The sequence below is a fragment of the Papio anubis genome, chromosome 13 (assembly GCF_008728515.1).
Source record: "Papio anubis isolate 15944 chromosome 13, Panubis1.0, whole genome shotgun sequence".
NCBI classification, from domain to species: domain Eukaryota; kingdom Metazoa; phylum Chordata; class Mammalia; order Primates; family Cercopithecidae; genus Papio; species Papio anubis.
Window position 1 is genome coordinate 7,357,568 of NC_044988.1, and position 13,649 is coordinate 7,371,216.

The 13,649-nt window shown below is 42.7% G+C and overlaps 1 protein-coding gene across 10 annotated transcripts in view; it reads right to left on the reverse strand.

Moving 5' to 3' along the window:
* Nucleotides 1-3,767: 3,767 nt before the first annotated feature.
* Nucleotides 3,768-13,649, reverse strand: part of DIRAS2 (DIRAS family GTPase 2) — a 165,274-nt gene continuing 155,392 nt past the window's right edge. For all 10 annotated transcript variants that reach the window (XM_031654061.1, XM_031654058.1, XM_031654057.1 and 7 more), the window contains one exon: nucleotides 3,768-7,822. In XM_031654061.1, coding sequence (XP_031509921.1) covers nucleotides 7,187-7,786 — 600 coding nt within the window. In that variant the 5' untranslated portion in view covers nucleotides 7,787-7,822 and the 3' untranslated portion in view covers nucleotides 3,768-7,186. The remainder of the gene's footprint in view (nucleotides 7,823-13,649) is intronic.

Below are 13,649 nucleotides of genomic sequence, written 5' to 3' on the forward strand. Positions count from 1 at the left end.
AGCTTAATACACATAGAGATGGCTAAGCGGTAGACTGGAGGTTTTATTATTCCTCAAATGAGCGTCCCTGAAAATTCAGAGGCTATGGTTTTTAAAAGGTAGTTTGGTGGACAGGGTGCTGGAGAATGGGAAGTGCTCACGGTTGGGTTAGGAACGGCATTATAGGGAGTCAAAGCTGTCGTCCTCTTGCGCTGTGTCAGTTTCTGGGTGGGGACCACAAGACCAGATGTGCCAGTTTACCAGTCTGGGTGGTACTAGCTGGTCCATGAGAATGCAGGGTCTGAAAAATACCTTGAACATCAATCTTAGATTACAGTAGAATTGTTATATATAGGAAAAATTGGAGAGGTTAGAAATCTTGTGGGTTTTGGCTGCATGGTTTCTGAGCCATAATAATTTCTAATCTTCTGGCGCTTTGGGAGGCTGAGGTGGGTGGATCACCTGAGGTCAGGAGTTCGAGACCGGGCTGGCCAACATAGTGAAACCCTGTCTCTACTAAAAATATGATAATTATCCGGGTGTGGTGGTGCATGCCTATAATCCCAGCTAATCAGTAGGCTGAGTGAGGAGAATTGCTTGAACCTGGGAATCAGAGGTTGCAGTGAGCCAAGATCGTGCCATTGCACTCCAGCCTGGGCAATAGAGAGAGACTCTGTCTCCAATAATAATAATAATAATAATAATAATAATAATTTCTAATCTTGTGGCTAATTTGTTAGTTTTGCTAAAGAGTCTGGTCTCCAGGCAAAGAGAAGTTTGCTCAAGCAGGAGCTATTATTATCTATGTTTCAAAGTTAAACTATAAATTCATCCCAAAGTTAGTTCGGCCTAAGCCCAGGAATAAATAAGGGCAGCTTGGAGGTTAGAAGCAAGATGGAGTCTCTTAGGTCAGATTTCTTTCACTCATAATTTTCCTGTGTCAGATTTTTCTCACTGTCATAATTTTTGCAAAGATGGTTTCAGGGGCACCTGTCTTCAGTATTTGTAGGCATTGAAGAAGCTTGAGGAGTTAAGAGTAGAGAGTGTGCCATGCTTAGATCAGAAGGGCAAGGAGGGGTGGTCCAGATGGTTGCTGGGGCTCAGACCCACAACCAGGGACATCACTGCCCACGTAGCCCTGATGGAACTCCCCAGGGTGGGGCAGGTGGGCAGGTGCTCTATACCTGAATTACAATTTTCTCTCAATGCTAACCTTGGAAAATGCTGTACATAGAGAAAGCTGAGACCCTCAATACCACTGACTGAAAAAAGTCACTAAAGGAAAACTTGATTTAACAAAGCCTGCTCCCATCTCCATCCCACCCCAAGACTTAGGGAGCTGGCAGGCATTCCCAATTAAACTTGGCTAACAGCAGTGATTCTTACATCCGATTCTATATCAAAATTACCTACTAATACACAGTTTCTGCAAGGGGTAGGCGGTCTGGGTATCAATAGTTTGCAAAACTCTTTTACCAAGTGATTCTTATGTGCAACAAAACTAAAGAGCAAATAGATTATAGCCTTGCATGTCAAAGTGTGGTCTCGGACCAGAAGCAAGGACATCACCTAGTAGTTGATAGAAATGCAGACTCCCAGGCCCCACTCAGCCCTGCTGCCTCAGAGGCTGCAGAATCACAAGACCCTGAAGTGCTTCATTTGCACATTAAAGTTTGATAAGCACCAGAATATGCTTTAATGGTGCCTAATGGGGTCTGCTGATTGTCATTATCTCCATAAATGGGAGCCCTGACTAATGTTGCAATAATGACCTGAAGCTTGGCGGAGGGTTGGAGTGGGGAGGGGCATGCAGACAGCAAGACCAGGAAAGCTGTTGATAAAGAGGCTGGAAGAAGCGGAAGTTTCTGGTGGTTTTTATACTTGGGTAGTTTGATTTTCACATTGCCGCCAACCTTCCTGATAGAATGCTACATAGTCAGCAGATTTTTGTATGTTTCCACTGAAAGCTCAATACATGACCAGCCAGCTCTGCGCTTTGTGCTTATCATGAAATTAATCCTCAGGGCCGCCACCCCGCAGACGTCAATCATTCCCATTTTGCAGAAGCACTAAGAGGGCAAGAACCTACCCAGAGTCACTCAGCCATTCCGTCGCAGAGTGAGGATTTTGCTTTTAGGGTTTGATGGATTTTTCCTGCATCATCAAAATTAAGCTTTATTTTACAATTAGTGTGGAAAAAGAGAAATAAAAACTGAAGCAGTACTCAGCAACAATGCTAGGGCAGAAACTGTCCCCACAGGGTTGACAAGAACAGTATGCCAAGTTCTGGATAGAAATATAGTCATAATTAAGCATTAATCAGGCTGCACTTTGGCCCACTTTCTTGTTGCTAAAAGTCACACAGCACTAGATCCTGACCATTTGTATCTCTTTGTTCCTGTAGATCAGATTTCTGGCATTAAGGTTATAAGATGGTTTAAGAATTGATTTGCATCCCTGTTGTTCCCATAGATAGGCCCCCTGACGTTAGAATCATAAGACTTTTGTTTAAGGATTGGTTAAGATTTTTTCAGGCCCCAAATTCCAGCATCCAATTTGAAGACCCCACAGAAGGATGGGATCAGCATGAGACTGCAGTTTCTTCATCCTCATCCCACAACTTCACCCCTCACTCTTTGACCAATCAATGATTTCCACACTTCATGCTGTGGCCCACCCCAAAACCCTTAAAATCACTAGCCCCACAGTCCTCTGGGAGATGGATTTGAGGTTTCCTCCTGTCTCCTCATTGGGTGACCCTACAATTAAACCTCTTGCTCTGCTGCAACCCGATGTCTCAGGCATTGACTTGTCCCAGGCTTAACACCATCATTTTGTCAATGAAAAGAACACTCTATAAAAAATTTCCGAAGACATTTATTCTGAGCCTAATAGGAGTGACTAATGACCCTAGACACAACCCCAGGAGATCCTGAGAACATGTACCCAAGGTGATCTGGCTACAGCTTCGTTTTTTACATTTTAGCAAGATGTAAGACATCAATCCCTACATGTCAGATGTACATTGGTTTGGTCCAGAAAGGTGGGATAACTCACAATGGGGGCTTCCAGGTCATAGGTAGATTCCAGAATTTTCTAATTGGCAATTGGTTGAAAGAGTTAGATTATTATCTAAAGACTGGAATCAAGAGAAGGGAATGTCTGGATTAAGATAGGGCTTATGGAAACTAAGGTTCCTATTATGCAGAAAGAATCAATAGAAGGAAATGCCTCTTACCAGACCCGAACAGTCTATCATTCTTCAGATGTTTTAATGTTAATGCTGGTCAGTTGTGCCTGAATTTCAAGAGGAGGAGGATATAATGAGGCATGTCTGATCCCTACTTCCCATAACGGCCTGAACTAGTTTTTGAGTTAACTCTGGAATGCCCTTGGCCCAGGGGAGCATCCATCGATCAGCTGGGGGGCTTAGAATTTTATTTTTGGTTTACAGTTTAATAGCCTGGGGTTGTGGAGGAAGGCAGGATTTAAAAAAAGAGAAGGGAGTTTGTCTTCACTTCTATTTTGACACAAGTAGGGCCCTGCCCTACTCCTTCCTTCTCACCTTAACCTGTCTGGAGCTTCTGCTTCATTTCCACCCAATGACAGGGAGCATGGGAAAGGTTCACAGGACACCCCAGGGTGAGCTACTGTTGCCTATACTAGTTCTGTGCAGAGCCTGATATCCTTCTATTGTGGTCATAAGCACATAACAACTGCTGAGGGGTCACCAAGTCAAGGTCATCCTAGACCAGCTAACCCCATAAGACACAGCACCACCTTCCAGCCAGGGTGTCATAACTGTAACTTTATTGTAATATGTCCCATTATTTCCAGAACATCACTGGCAACTAGAAACTTGTATGCAAGGGTGATTTTTATAACCGCAGAGTAAATAAAATATAATAGAGAATAGACTTGTAACAATAAATACACTTTAAATATAAATATACACATTGATATCCCACACATATAAAAGTCATGCTCTGCAAATACTTTGTATGCACACTGTCCTTGTGGGGTACTGAATTCCAGGATGTGTCTTCAAGGATTTACATGTGTCCTATTAGTTGTAGATATTTCCAGAGAACTTATGTAGAAGCAACACATTACAAATTTAGGGGGAAAAAATTAAGTATCACAGAGCAATTTTTAAAATATTTAATACATTTTTGTTCTACAAAGAATGAGCATTTCTTAAATATTACAAACAGTGAAACAAATATACTAGCTTACAGATATGTACAATTTATGACTTTATACTTCAAAAATGCAGGAAGATAAATTATATGTTTTATATACATGTAATTTTAGATAGAATGAACAATTCAATATTGCTCTTGTGTTGGTCTTGCTGCATTGTGTGCATGCCCATGGCTTGTCGCTGGATGGAGGAGGGGCTCGTGGGGACAGAAGGGAAGTCATGGAGCCCCATGCTCATGCCCAGAGCGCCATCCTCAAAGCAATATTTAATTAAATATTAACTGATTCTGGCTGGGTCAAAAACTGCTGTGCCCATATGCAATGTAGGATGTGTTTTCAAGAACCACAGCTACATATTTGGGAATGGAAACATACAAATGCTTTTAAAAAAATCTGATTCTGTGATACTAACTCCTCAAACCCTGAGTCAATTGGGGAGCTCCTAAACGATGATTTTGCGATAATCATCGATATCCTCAGTTCGGCTCATAGAAAATGATCTCAAAATGAAGACCCATAATTGAAGCTTCAATAGCCTTCCTAGCCTATAAATTCACAGGCAAAATATGAAGGAAAAAACGTGTCCTGAATGAAATCAGATTTTCAGTAATTATAAACTTCTCATGCTGATGAAGCCCTAAACACTTAAACATGTAGAAACTGATTTGAAAGGGATAAAAGAAATTCTAACTTACAATCAGTAGAAATGGGATGGTTTGTAGGAACGTCTCACATTAAAAGCTTTAACACTACAGTCGGTAAATATCACATTCTACTGTTAGCAAAGAACCCACTCAAAATCTATACACCCCATTTTGGCCCTGAAGTTCTGTTTCTTCTTCCATTTAACCTATACCCAAATTAAAACTTGATCATCTCTCTCTCAGAATAGAAACAGAAAAAAATGTTGGGACAAGTTGAAAAACAAATGTTCCAGAAAATCCGCCAACTAAAGATCTCATTGCGAATGCTGTGCAACAGCTTTCTAGAACAGAACAATCCTGCTTGAGGAATTTGAAGCGGGGCACAGGACTGGCCCAAATGCTGTGCACCCCCAGCTGGCTCCCAGGCCACTTCTCTGCTTTCTCAGCTCAGCATGAGTGCTCCCCCTGCAAAGTCAGGGCGGTTTTGTTCTAGGAGACCATGGAGTCAAGCAGTTCTCAAAGGCACCTCCCACGCACTGAACACATCCCAAGGGTGAGTTATTGGGAGACCAGAGAGGATGAGATCAGGACAAGGGAACTGAACCAGAAAAGGCTAAAGAAAACTAGGACATATTGAGAGAGCAAGTGCGCTTTGGGGGATGGAGATGGCCACATTGCTGCTGCTGCTAACCCTGCACAGGAGGGACAGGAGAAACAGCAGTTGCAGGAGGTGGCACAGTCAAACATCCCCAACTTAAGCCCTGTCTGTGCTGGCACTGCCACCCAACAGCCAGGCAGCCCCCACCCCCCAGGCAGGCCCACGTGGGACTGCAGCTTCTTCTGCCTGCCAGGCGGGTGACAAGAAGATTGCTGAGAGGATGATGCCACAGTTGGGGCCAGTAAATGTTCTGCCAACTGAAACAAACAGGAGATCTAACAGGCACTATCAGTGGGAGTTTTCAGGAAGCCAAGTCCAACCAGGCTCTACAATGGCAGAGCAATTAAGCTGAGTGGGCTCTTCCCAGGGCAGAGCAGCCTGCCTGTCTCCAGCCACCATCCGATCCCCAAGCTAACACAGGAAACCTGAAATGGCTGTAATTTGGCTTGAAAGATTAAAGATGCACACAAAATCATTAGGAGAAAAAGATAATTGTTTCTAGAGTGAATACTGTATCGAACAGCTCTTAGAAGACATGTATAATGGAACATGCAGGAGAATTTACTATTACTTAAATGCATTTTCCAGGAATATATTTCCAATATAGATAGATCATCAAAAACACAGTGAATAACTTCTGTTTCAAAGTATTTCATTAAGGTGCAAAGTGTGGCATATACATGTTTGTGACACTACAAAAATGGATGTGCTTCAGGTTGTCTGATGGCCTTTGCTGGCTGCTACCCAGCTGGGTACCGATTGAGTTATTTAAGAGGAGAAAACCACCTTGGAGGAAAAAAACGTCTAAAAATACCGAGTCTATTTGCTTATATTTAAAATCTGAGGGCTGAAAGAAGTTATACTCCTCACAGATCAAAAGAAGAAAATCACATTTCTAAAACCCTCGATGTATAACACACAAGAACATTATTGCGATGTTTTAATACTGTCACGACATCCTCACTTAAAAACTGAAGAACTTCTGACAGAGCAGCACACTATTAGTGCACTTATCCCTGCACATGAAGATAAATACTCTAATAGGTTAAAATGATACTTCCTAACTAGGTCTACGTGAGGTGAACACATGCCCTCAGGGTAGCAAGGCTCCTAACAGGCCAGGTGGGAATTAAGAATGAACACCCTTTGGGGGAGAGGCTGCGGTTTTTAATCCCCTTTAAAAATGTGTAAAATGGACCAACTGTGGCCCACTTTGGACCATCTGATCTTCTCACCTCTTCCTGCCCCTCCCCTCCCCCAAAGATGTGATTGGCTTCTGTCTGGGGTTGGTGCGGGTAGCTCTGGGTTAACAGGCTCTCACATGCACGTAGATGACATTTAGTCCTCTCGGTACATGTTGCTTTGTGGGTCCCAGTCCTCCCTCCCACCTTCGGGTGTTCATCGCCATCTTCAGAAATTGCCGGCAGCTCTCAGTTCCCGGGGATGCTGAGCGTTCTGGTTTTCACTTGAACCGCCTGGCAGATTGTGTGACTCCAGAGGGGGTGGCAGATTGTGTGACTCCAGAGGGGGTGGCTTACTGTTGGTGGTGTGGAACGCCCTCTTAAGGACTATAGGGCGCATCTCGATTAAACGCAATGTTTAACACGTGGGCATTGTACATGCTACCCTGACGACGGTGGGTGTCACTTGGGGGGAGTGAGGTGCCGGGGACACACAGCTGCTCCTCCCGCAGGAAGGGCCTTCACATGATCACGCACTTGCCTTTGAGCTTCTCTTTCCTCTTCTGCTGCTTGCTCTTTTTCCCGTCGATCTGGAGACTCACGGTCCTGCGCTTCTCCAGGTTGAGCAGCTCCTGGAAAAGCTCCTTCACGTTATGGTTGAGCTTGGCTGAGGTCTCCATGAAGGCGCACTTCCATGTGCGGGCCAAGGCCTCCGCCTCGCTGCTCTGCACCTCGCGGCTGGGGCTCTCGTCACACTTGTTCCCCACCAGCATGATGGGGATGCTCTCCACGTCCCCTTTGATCTCGCAGATTTGTTCGTAGATGGGCTTGAGCTCCTCCAAGGACTGCCGGCTGGTGATGGAGTACACCAGGATGAAGGCGTGCCCTTTGGAGATGGACAGCCGCTGCATGGCCGGGAACTGGTGGCTCCCCGTCGTGTCGGTGATCTGCAATGTGCATATGCTCTTGTCGCAGCTGATCACCTGCCGGTAGGTGTCTTCCACAGTCGGGATGTAGCTCTCCCGGAATGTGCCTTTCACAAACCTCAACACCAGGGAGCTCTTGCCAACACCGCCAGCCCCAAACACGGCCACCCGGTAATCGTTGCTCTGCTCAGGCATGTTGCTGGAGGGCTCCAACTATCAGCCAGGACGCACCTAGCAAAGGAACCAGATGTTTAAGAGAATTAATAATTAAAATATAAAAACGTTAATAAGGATGGCTCTACCCTCTTTTGATAGCTTAAAAATGCGAGGTCATGACATTTATAATAGCTACAATTCTAAATCCAATAAATTTGGTCAATCTGCCGTTTTCGAAAGAACAGACAATCTACTCGGGCTCGCTGAAGCCCATCTATTTCTCTTTATTGGACCATGACAATGAGCATCTTTGCTCCCACATAGGCCCTAAGCCCAGGGAAAACATGCAAAGTGAGCCCAAGAGGCAGCACCAAGGAAGGGCAATGAGAAGAGAAATTAACCACTCCCAAAAAAACACAGACACACATATGCACACACACATCACCATCATCAGCAGCAGCATATCTTTGCTGTTTTACCTGAAGTACTGAGTACCCAATATACTGGTCATCATTTTGTGTGTGTGTGTGTGTGTGTGTGTGTGTGTGTTTTAACAAACAATGGGAGAGGGAGATGAGTGAGGGAAAAGGATGTTCTTAATATTTATTCAGTGTTTATATTAACTCATGAAATCCTTACCACTCTGCAGAAGTTGGTGCCATTAGCTCTGTTGTACAATGATGAAACTGGAAACGAGGAAGAGATGGGGAATGGAATGTCTCTGATGTTACACAGCCAGTAAGAGGGAAGGCTAGGATACAACCAAAGCATTGTGGATGTCAACGCCCATCCCACAGGCTGTCTGTAGACAGAGCTGGTCACAGTGACTTAGGCATTACTCGGGTCAGAGTATAGATTGTCTCCATTAAGCATGAAGAGCTAACTAATAAGCGTGAATAGTCATTTCATTCATCAAAATTAAGATGATTATATAAGCTTTATTTTTAAGAAACATAAGGAATTGGGTATTACCAGGATAGTAGCATAAACTACTTATTAAGGGTCATTAAAAATGAAGAGAATGCAGCAACTCTCCATCATAAACTTCACCCCTACTGTAATATTTATTTTTATTCAGGGACGTGTAGATGTGCCCTCTTAATTTACACCCTATCATATTTTTTCATTCTGTATCTTCTTTGGTAAGGAAGGGCATATAACACCAAATAAAATAGAGAATTACACAAATTTGGATAAATTTTTAAAACTAACATGTTAATGTGAAGCGTGGAATTCATTCTTTTCTGCAAGCAGGCATTGTGCTGACTTTTTGCTTTTCTAGTTTTAGGGCAACTGTGGAAAAATAATAAAAAGCTTTACGGAAGAAAATCCGTTTTAGAGTCCAGTAAAAGTATTAAACAGAACTAACAATGGAAGGAAATGCATTTGTGCAGTGAATATGTTCTCGTGACAGACAGAACATCGGTCAAAGTCTCGGACTGAGGCATCGCACCTTCTCAATTTGCCTTGTGCGTCTGCCTACAGATCTGCTCAGTTCAATACTCCGCTGCTCTTGCACGCACTTTGGAATCCCAAACCCTCCAAGAAACTAAGGAAACATCAGTGCTAACAGAGAATATAAAAGACTGTTAGGAGCTCATTAACACCAAAAGATGGCAGAAGAGTCTGCTTAGGAGTTTGATGAAGTTTAATAAATGCTTATGAGATCATTATGATTAATTCAAGGGTGGAGCATTGTGATAAATTGTTCTACAATTTAGAAAAAAAAAAACCTTGCCGGGCGCGGTGGCTCAAGCCTGTAATCCCAGCACTTTGGGAGGCCGAGACGGGCGGATCACGAGGTCAGGAGATCGAGACCATCCTGGCTAACACGGTGAAACCCCGTCTCTACTAAAAATACAAAAACTTAGCCGGGCGAGGTGGCGGGCGCCTGTAGTCCCAGCTACTCAGGAGGCTGAGGCAGGAGAATGGCGTAAACCCGGGAGGCAGAGCTTGCAGTGAGCTGAGATCCGGCCACTGCACTCCAGCCTGGGTGACAGAGCGAGACTCCGTCTCAAAAAAAAAAAAAAAAAAAAAAAAGAAAAAAAAAACCTCAATGGTGTCTTAGTTGGTTTTCTGTCACTATAACAGAATACCACAGACGAAATAATTTTAAAAGCAATCTATTTCTTACAGTTCTGGAGGATGGTAAGTCCGATATGAAGAAGCTGGATCTGGTGAGAGCCTTCTGCTGTGGCATAACATAGTGGAGAGCATGGCATGATGAGAGAGAGCAAGCATGTCAGCTAGGGTCTCTCTCCTCGTCTTAGAACGCCACTGATGCCATGACAGGCATTGCCCAGCCTGCTTATGACCTCATCTATTCCTAATTACCTCCCCAAAGGCCCCGCTTCCAAATACCATGAACATACACATTTGAGGATTACATTTCTAACACACGCACTTTTTTTTGTTTTTTTGAGACAGAGTCTCGCTCTGTCGCCGAGGCTGGAGCACAGTGGCGTGATCTTAGCTCACTGCAAGCTCCGCCTCCCGGGTTCACACCATTCTCCTGCCTCAGCTTCCCGAGTAGCTGGGACTACAGGCGTCCGCCACCATGCCCAGCTAATTTTTTTGTGTTTTTAGTAGAGACGGGGTTTCACCATGTTAGCCAGGATGGTCTCGATCTCCTGACCTCGTGATCTGCCCGCCTCAACCTCCCAAAGTGCTGGGATTACAGGCATGAGCCAATGTGCCTGGCCAACACATGCACTTTTGGGGGACACATTTAAACCATAGAAAATGGCCAAAGGAATCTAATCTTAAGCTTCTTTCTACATCCTTAGAATGAAGCTCTTTTTTTTTGCTTAGAAGGGAGTTTCCTCACTCTGTTTTGCCTTGTATTATGGTTATTTAGCTCCAGACTAGAGCATAAGCATCTAGCTGGAAGAGAACATGTCTTAACAAGTTCTGCATCCTAAAATATCTCAACGATCTCTTGGTTCACAGCACACACACATTCTTTATGAGTTTGCTGAATATGTGATCAGCTATGTTAAGGTGTCTCCATTATTAAACTGGCAACCAACACACAGGAAGTAAATGCTAAACATAAAATAAAATATTAGTGGCTACAATTATTCAATTGCCCAGAGAAATAGCCATCGAGCTTCCACTAAACTAGGCTGTAGACAAAGGGCCAGGAAACAACTAAGGAGAAGGACGGACTTAAGGAAGGATCTCTATTCTCATGGAACTCAGAACCAAGTAAAGCAGACATCAATCCAAAAGATAACTTCACAAATGTGTGATAAATTATATCATAGCAAGTGCTGCAAAAGAGAGGTCTGAAGGAACTTCATGAAATTTGAGATATCAGGAAGAATTTAGGAGGTGGCACGGAAGCATGAATCTGAAAGTTGAACAGGAGTCAGAAAGTTGAAGGGCTATGAAGTTCAATGTGCATTTATGAGATAGGCCTGGGGCAATAACTCCACAGTGATCAACTCACTAACAAAAACCCAAACTGCAGAGAATCACTTGGACCTAGGGGGTGGAGGTGGCAGTGAACTGAGATCGCACCACTGCACTCCAGCCTGGGTGACAGAGCAAGACTCCACCTCAAAAAAAAAAAAAAAAAAAAAAAACTTGTAAACTATTTTCTTCCATGTCAGAACCATTCATTTATTTCACAAGCATTTATAAAATGTCTTCTAGATACTGTGTAAACTCAATGCTTACCCAATAGCACTCATAGCATTGGGGGCAGGGACAAGCATAGGAAAATATATATTATACCGCACTTGGCAGATACTGTGATCTAGTTATCAACAAAGGCAGGAGAAGAACCTAGTGGGGAATCCAGCTCTGCCTGGGGCCCTCAGGAAACATTTCATAGAGGGCTGGAACTTGCCAGATGGCAAAGTGATGAAAGGCATGTTAGTCAGAAGAAAGAACCTCATAAGAAGGAATAAATGAAGGAAATAGAGCTAATGCTTGTGCCATGGTAGAACAGCTTGTGTAAACTGGCATCCAGGAGTGAATCTGGGGGAGGGAGTGGTGGCACTCACCGTCAATCAAGATAAAAGGCGGAAGAGAGAAGCAGCTTTAGAGAAATGGCGGTAAACAACAAGGAGAAAGGAGCTGTGATTGGGTCAGGTTTATGGGACAAATAGGGGGAGATACTTGGTGGGTGATTGGGGTTTAATGTGAAAGCTCAGCAGAGAGGTTTCATCTACTGATAAATATCTGGATACCATTCATATACAAACAGCAGTATAATAAACAAAAATTCTCCAGGGAGAGAGCATGTAGAATGAAAGGAGAATACCACACGCCCAATCTGTTATATGCTATTGGGAGAACTTGGCAAGTTACTTAAACGTTCTGCGTTTGAGTTTTTTCAGCCAGGAAATGGATATAATAATGCCACATTGTTTATGAGACTAATGTGGGGAGTGAGTAACACAACGCAATCAAGCACTTGAACAGCTCTCAGCACATGGGTTTTTGGTTACATTCAAGAAGGACTATGCAGATAAGGGGTTCATAAAGGAGCCATATGATGGACAGGGAGAAAAACTCGCAAGAGGGCAACTAACTATTAAACTCATTCAACAAGATTTCAGAATACAATATGCATATAAAGAACGAACTGTATTTCTATACACTTGCAATGAACAATCTGAAAATGAAATTTAAGAAAATAACTCAATTTACAATAACATCAAAAAGAGTAAGATACTTAGGAATAAATTTAACAAAAGATGCAAAACGTATCTGGAAATTACAAACATGGTTGAAAGAAATTGAAGACACAAATAAATGGAAAAACACCCCGTGCCATGTATCAGGGGACTTATACTGCTAAGATAGCAATATTTCCAGGAATCACCTACAGATTCAATGCAATTCTTAAAAGCATCCCACTAACTACTCTGCAGAAACTGACAAACTGATCCCAAAATTTATATAAAAATTCAAGAGACCCAGAATAGTCAAAACAATGCTGAAAAAATAAAAATGAAAAAGCCAGCAGACTCATACTTCCTGATTTCAAACTCACGTCAGGGATGTAATACATCAAGAAATTGTGGTACAAACACAGGATACACAGATAGATGAACAGAACAGAATTCAGAGTCCAGAAAAAACCCCTCATATTTACAGTCAATTGTTTTTGGACAAGGGTGCCAAGAAAATTCAATTCAAAAGGGAGAAGGAATAGTTTTTCAACAAATGATGCTGAAACAGGTAAAAGAATAAGGGGAGCACCTCTCCCTCACACCATACACAAAATTGACTCAAAATAGATCAAATACCTAAATATAAGAGCTGAAACTATAAAACTCTTAGAAGAAAACATAGTTATAAACTTTGATGACCTTGGAGTAAACAGTGTTTTCTTAGATGTGATACCAAAAGTATGAGAAACAAGATGAAAACTAAGTAAATCTGATTTCATCAAAACTGAAGGACACAATCAAGAAAGAAGTAACCCACAGAATAAGTGAGTATTGTTATAAATCATATATCTGATAAGGGACTAGTTCCACTATATATAAAGAACTTCTACAATTCAACAACAACAAAACAACTCAATTAGAAATGGGCAAAAGACTTACAAGGACATTTCTTGAAAGAAGATATATGAATATATTGACTATATTTAGTAGTCAATAAGAAGATATACAAATAGTCAATAATAAGTCAATAACATGAAAAGATACTCAACATAATAGTCACCAGGAAAATGCAAATCAAAACTGTAACAAGCCTGTAATCCCAGCACTTGGGAGGCTGAGGCAGGTGGATCACAAGGTCAAGAGATCAAGACCATCCTGGCTAACACGGTGAAACCTCATCTCTAAAAATACAAAAATTAGCTGGGCATGGTGGCGCATGCTTGTAGTCCCAGCTACTCGGGAGGCTGAGGCAAAAGAATTGCTTGAATATGGGAGGC